This window comes from Nerophis lumbriciformis, linkage group LG33 (genome assembly GCF_033978685.3).
Source record: "Nerophis lumbriciformis linkage group LG33, RoL_Nlum_v2.1, whole genome shotgun sequence".
In the NCBI taxonomy this organism is placed as follows: domain Eukaryota; kingdom Metazoa; phylum Chordata; class Actinopteri; order Syngnathiformes; family Syngnathidae; genus Nerophis; species Nerophis lumbriciformis.
Genome location: NC_084580.2, coordinates 20,657,501 through 20,665,000, shown reverse-complemented (window position 1 = coordinate 20,665,000; position 7,500 = coordinate 20,657,501). Strand labels below are relative to the sequence as shown.

At 35.1% G+C, this 7,500-nt stretch overlaps 1 protein-coding gene across 1 annotated transcript in view; it reads right to left on the bottom strand.

The window, feature by feature from the left end:
* The window catches only part of tyw3 (tRNA-yW synthesizing protein 3 homolog (S. cerevisiae)), a 15,549-nt gene that overhangs the window by 7,265 nt on the left and 784 nt on the right, over window positions 1-7,500 (bottom strand). Inside the window, exons 2-4 of the mRNA XM_061928780.1 lie at window positions 3,763-3,843; window positions 3,568-3,666; window positions 1,138-1,209 (exon numbers count right to left, since the gene is read on the bottom strand). Of these exons, the coding sequence (XP_061784764.1) occupies window positions 1,138-1,209; window positions 3,568-3,666; window positions 3,763-3,843 (252 nt within the window). The remainder of the gene's footprint in view (window positions 1-1,137; window positions 1,210-3,567; window positions 3,667-3,762; window positions 3,844-7,500) is intronic.

Genomic DNA, 7,500 nt, shown 5'->3' with positions numbered 1-7,500 from the left:
CTATCTGAGAACCACTGCTCTACATCATCGGTGTACTTAGTTTTTCCACAAAGAAGCCTGTCGTATCAGATCAGATGCACTACACGTATAATCCACAGGAGGGCAGTAGCGGAATGATCCCACAAGATTGACACAGAAGAAATGAGACACCTGATTTTTGAGGAGAAACTTTGCCAAATTGAAAGGGATATGGTAACAAATATATATATATATATATATATATATATATATATATTTTATACCAATCTGTTAATGCAATGTGAAATTACTTAATATTTTATATTATATGTTAAATGTATCAAATTTGAAGAAAAAAAAAAAACAGGTATCAAATTTGAACCAAAAAACCCCCTGGTATTTAGGTGATGTAACGCTAAATTAGTCATTTTATTGCATTTCATGCATTACAAATAATCGAGGATCAGTCTTTAGATTTTTTTTAATAAATATGTTTACATTACACAATATGATATATTTAGAGGTAAAAGTTCATACATTATAAATAATTGAGCAACGTACCGGTACATATTTTTTAAGTAAACAGCTATGTTTACATGATATAAAATATCATATTTAGAGGTAAAATATACATATCCAATTTACTGTATTTTGTGGCACTCACTCAGTGTGTTGCTATAAATTATAGCTTTCTGATTTTTACGAGAGAGAAAAATACATATTGACTTTTTGTGCGGTTTTTTTTAGACGGAAAATAATTTCAACATTAAAGATAGCTTTTAAAATGATAAAGAATGTGAATTCAAGTGATCCGGGCGATTACAAATGTCCTTTTTATGTTTGGAAATAACATGATGGATGGATATTTCTCTGTATTTCATTATGTTGTGTTAATAAAAATAACATTAAAATAATATTGTGTGACCGGCTGTGTCAAATATGATACAAATTTAAAATGGCATACAGTAACTTTTGTAACATAGAAAAATAAAAAAAAAGTTCATCAGTGGTAATTGTGTGATGTTTTAGTGTTGTGTTTTAAGAACATTATAGTCAAAATTAGTCACAGCACTGTGTTGTTCACTCGCTACTAACTAGCACCTCACTGCTGAGGATCCTTTTGCTTTTTGAAAGTCGAGCTTCTTTTGTGCATGCGTGCTTGGATTAGGTTTACAGTACCGTGATGATCTTCCCCGTCTTGCTTGCAGTGAGACCAGAGTTTTTGAAGCCCGACTGGAGAGCAGCTGAGAGCTTAAGAGAAGAAAACAGATTTTAAAGGCAGAGAAAGATTATCCTCAAGACTGCACATTGTAAGTAGATGGAAGGTTCTATAAACTAGTTGTAAATATTACACTAAATCAGGACGAAAGGATCCTAAATCTACAGAGTTGAGGATCAGAGTGATACCACACACAGGAGGATGATATCAGACAGTGGTCAGGATTGTTATCCTCAGAATAGATGTTTCAACTGTCTTACTTGCCCTAAATCCCGGACTCTAAGACTTTTTTTCCTAGGCTTTGAACCCTGCGGCTTATAAAAACGGTGCGACGAGTTCCGTCCATAGCGTTTTTATTCGTACGGATTCTTCATTCATCACTCCAAGCAGCGTTTGTAAGTTTTACAATATAACTAAAACAATTCTTACTCACTAAACCGTCCCATGTGTGATGTCTGTAGGAGTGTTTTCATGCATATTTCTACGTGCTACCGTATTGTAATGAAGATAGCTTAGTCAGCATTAAAACATTTACAAGTGTCTGTGTTAGTATTTTTAACTTACAATGGCATTCTTTTTGTATTGTGTTTAGTAAATTCACCAAAACGTCACCGTGGAGTTACCGGGTCTGTTTAGCTGATTGGAGAGCTTGCTTGCGCAGCCAGTGGGTCTATGGCGATGACTTCTGTTTTGTTTGATCAGCCGTTTTACTGCCACCGTTTGGAAACAATTAAGACCAGATCTACCACCCGAGCAATGTCAAAAGGCAACTGTTGCGTTCCATTCCGTAGAACATATTTTGCCCGGACTGCCTTTTCAATAAAAGGACCACAACTATGGAACTCTCTACCTGACACTTTGAAAAGTATACCTGCACTAGTCACTTTCAAAAAACAAACAAAATTAAAGCTGCAAGCAGCGTTGGACGGGCCCGCGTATTTGGCAGGTGCTAGTCCTAAGTGTCCCAATACTTTTGTCTACTTTTAGTCTGAAGTGTCCCAAGACTTTTGTCTAGTGTACCTACCTTGTCTGCATTGTGTGGGCACGTTGGTGCTTCCTGCTTTTGAGCAGCCATCTTAAAAAAACAGCACCGCAGGAGCATCAGTGCAGCGGGTATTTGAAGGGTCATAAAATCAAAACCGGAGCAGGTATCACAACTCTTTCGCCAACTTTTAATCAGAAGGGTTCAATCTCTCTCCTGTGTTAGTTTGAAGCCGAAACAACAAACGCGCTCAGAGGAGATAATTTTTGAAGAAAGGTGACCGGTTTTTACAAAAATGTTGTGTTGAAGGGGGAATAGCAAACTTCCTGTATATTTTTGCTGGGGGTTGTCAATATATGAAATGTAGGTCTAAGTGAGACCTACGGAGAGGTTTTTGTTTCATGTCTCTCCGACCTTCCCAGTGGGAGTTACAGGCAGTTTTGCCATTTTTTTCTTCCGAGGAGCAGTTTTTTCTCCGTTTTATAAAAAAATTGCTGTAGAGCGCAATTTTTGAATTTGGGGTTAGGTTTTTTTATTAGATCACAGTTTTTGCCAGTCCTGATGTGTGCGTTCAGTTCGGTGAGTTTTGAAGCATGTTAAGGGGGTCAAATTACAGCTCAAAGAGGCAAAAGTGACTGATTTTAGTACTTTTTTGTCTTGAAGGGGGAATTGCCAACTTCCTGTTGATTTTAGCCCAAGAATGTACCATTATGAAAGTTAGGTCTGAGTCAGACCTACATAGAGGATTTTGTTTCATGTCTTTCCGACCTTCCTAGTGGGAGTTACAGGCAGTCTAGTTTTTTTTTTTCCTAGGGGGCGCTAGAGCGCAATTTTGATTTTTGCAGTTTGTTTTTTTTATTAAAAGACAATTTTCGCAGGTCCTGATGTGTGGGTCAAATATGGTGAGTTTTGAAGCATGTTAAGTGGGTCAAATTAGTGCTCAAAGAGGCGGTGGAAGAATAATAAAGAATAAAACGAACGAATAACAATAGGTCCTTATGTCCCATTGCATAAGGACTCCCTGTGGGAGTCCTTTTGCAATGGGCCATTACGGGCCCTAATTAAAGCTGCAAGCAGCGATGGACGGGACCGACTTTGACGGCACATAAAATCCAAACCGGAGCAGTAACTAAAACTCTTTGGTCAACTTTTAATCAGAAGGGTTCAATCTCTCTCCTGTGCTAGTTTGAAGCCGACACGACAAACGCGCTCAGAGGAGATAATGTTTGAAAAAAGGTGACCGTTTTTTTACAAAACTTTTGTTTTATTTACCATCTTTTACCTTCTATTCAACTTTATTTTCTTTTTTTTAACATATTTTATGCGGTCTGGGTGTTATTATGTATTAGTTACACTTCCCAAGGATAAAACAATGCAATGGAATGAATGAATGGATGAAGTGTCTCACCAGCAGGTGTGCATCCTCCAGGGTGCGACACTGAACATGCATGACAAACGGCTCAAACTTGAGCACTGCATTTCCACAAGAGCGGGTCAGCGCAGACGTCTGCAGAGCAACACAATATTTAAGTAGCACCCGCAACTTCTTTTTTTTAAAAAGAATACAATACTCAGATATCAGATGAAAATGCTTTCTCCTCACCACTTCATCCGATGTGCATTTGGTGTGTGCGACCAAGAGCCAGACAAGGTTCTTCTTCTGGACAACAACACTGTCTGGGGCCTCACAACACAAACACAACATCATGTCAGACAACTCTTTTTTAAGTTCAAATGGATTATTCCTTAAATTGTACTCTCTGGACTTAAATAGTCCAACATTTGAAAATATTACATCATAAATATTGTTGCCCCAAATCAGCCAAAGTGTAAAACCAAGTGGGAAAATCTGTTTACAAAAATCCAACCACTAGCCAGTGATATGTCAAATATGACACTTGATATGTCAAATATGACACTTGACGTTTTTGTGCGTCGGCGCGTCGCATATTTACGTCACACTACTTTACTGTCATGGCGGAGCGCAAAGCAGACGATGCGAGCGAGGGGAAAAAAGCACGCCAAAAGTCGTCAAAAGTGTGGGAGTATTTCAATAAACGGCCTAATAATGTTGTTGAATGCACACTGTGTCGAGCGGAAATGGCCTATCATAGCAGCACAACGGCTATGAACGAACATTTGAAAAGAAAACCCCCGACAGCGTTCTTGCCATCACCATCAACAAGTCAATCGTCCGCGTGCGTATACGTTGTCATTATTACACAAAAACATGAATGTGTCATTTGTATCTGCGTTGTAAATTCATAAACTAAAGCACCGTTTCGCTCCGAGAGGCGCGTTTGGCGTGCCTGTTCAGTGTTTACAAAGACGCGCTCCTCTTTAACGCTGTGGAGAGGCGGCGGCGGCGAGCGAGCGGCGAGGCGGGGCGCGCCGGGAGCGACGCCGCAATCGTGCCCAGGTGCGCGATCCGCGCAGTTGGAAGAGAAAAGACTTTGTGTAAAATTAAAAGATTGTAAACCTGGCAAAGCCGTCTGGCGTTCAGTCTGTCGGTCCTGAAAGAACCCCACGGCACAAGACGTGTCACAAACGCTAACGTTAATTAGTTGTGCAAATACCTTTTACAACATTAACAGTTACATATGCTATGTACAAACCAACAATTAACTTTCACTTTAATCATACTATCATTGTTGTGTTATTAAGCAAAATAAGCAATACTTGATATGTCAAATATGACACTTACTATATCAAATATGACACTTGATATGTCAAATATGACACTTGATATGTCAAACATAACAATTGATGTCAAATATGACCCTTAATATGTCAAATATGACCCTTGATATGTCAAATATGACCCTTGATATGTCAAATATGACCCTTGATATGTCAAATATGACACTTGATATGTCAAATATGACACTTGATATGTCAAATATGACACTTGATATGTCAAATATAACAATTTATGTCAAATATGACACTTGATATGACCCTTAATATGTCAAATATGACACTTGATATGTCAAATATGACACTTGATATGTCAAATATGACACTTGATAGGTCAAATATGAATCTTGATATGTCAAATATGACACTTGATATGTCAAATATGACCCTTGATATGTCAAATATAACAATTTATGTCAAATATGACACTTGATATGTCAAATATGACCCTTAATATGTCAAATATGACCCTTAATATGTCAAATATGACACTTGATATGTCAAATATGACACTTGATATGTCAAATATGACACTTGATATGTCAAATATAACAATTTATGTCAAATATAACAATTGATGTCAAATATGACACTTGATATGACCCTTAATATGTCAAATATGACCCTTAATATGTAAAATATGACCCTTGATATGTCAAATATGACACTTGATATGTCAAATATGACACTTGATATGTCAAATATGACTCTTAATATGTCAAATATGACACTTGATATGTCAAATATGACACTTGATATGTCAAATATGACCCTTGATAGGTCAAATATGACAATTGATATGTCAAATATGACACTTGATATGTCAAATATAACAATTGATGTCAAATATGACACTTGATATGTCAAATATGACACTTGATATGTCAAATATGACACTTGATATGTCAAATATGACTCTTAATATGTCAAATATGACACTTGATATGTCAAATATGACACTTGATATGTCAAATATGACACTTGATATGTCAAATATGACTCTTAATATGTCAAATATGACACTTGATATGTCAAATATGACACTTGATATGACAAATATGACCCTTGATAGGTCAAATATGACAATTGATATGTCAAATATGACACTTGATATGTCAAATATAACAATTGATGTCAAATATGACACTTGATATGTCAAATATGACCCTTGATATGTCAAATATGACCCTTGATATGTCAAATATGACACTTGATATGTCAATTATGACACTTGATATGTCAAATATAACAATTTATGTCAAATATGACACTTGATATGACCCTTAATATGTCAAATATGACACTTGATATGTCAAATATGACACTTGATATGTCAAATATGACACTTGATAGGTCAAATATGAATCTTGATATGTCAAATATGACACTTGATATGTCAAATATGACCCTTGATATGTCAAATATAACAATTTATGTCAAATATGACACTTGATATGACCCTTAATATGTCAAATATGACCCTTAATATGTCAAATATGACACTTGATATGTCAAATATGACACTTGATATGTCAAATATGACACTTGATATGTCAAATATAACAATTTATGTCAAATATAACAATTTATGTCAAATATAACAATTGATGTCAAATATGACACTTGATATGACCCTTAATATGTCAAATATGACCCTTAATATGTAAAATATGACCCTTGATATGTCAAATATGACACTTGATATGTCAAATATGACTCTTAATATGTCAAATATGACACTTGATATGTCAAATATGACCCTTGATAGGTCAAATATGACAATTGATATGTCAAATATGACACTTGATATGTCAAATATAACAATTGATGTCAAATATGACACTTGATATGTCAAATATGACACTTGATATGTCAAATATGACACTTGATATGTCAAATATGACTCTTAATATGTCAAATATGACACTTGATATGTCAAATATGACACTTGATATGTCAAATATGACACTTGATATGTCAAATATGACTCTTAATATGTCAAATATGACACTTGATATGTCAAATATGACACTTGATATGACAAATATGACCCTTGATAGGTCAAATATGACAATTGATATGTCAAATATGACACTTGATATGTCAAATATAACAATTGATGTCAAATATGACACTTGATATGTCAAATATGACACTTGATATGTCAAATATGACACAAATATGACACTTGATATGTCAAATATGACACTTGATTATGTCATGACGTTTGATACGTCAAATATGACACTTGATATGTCAAATATGACACTTGATATGTCATATGATATGACGTTTGATACGTCAAATATAATGTTTGATATGTCAAATATTACATTTCATATGTAAAATATAACGTTAAGTATGTCAAATATTACACTTGATATGTCAAATATAACATGTCAAATATAACGTTTGATATGTCAAATATGACACTTGATATGTCAAATACGACACTTGATATGTCAAATATGACACTTGATATGTCAAATACGACACTTGATATGTCAAATATGACACTTGATATGTCAAATATGACTCTTAATATGTCAAATATGACACTTGATATGTCAAATATGACACTTGATATGTCAAATACGACACTTGATATGTCAAATATGACACTTGATATGTCAAATAAGACACT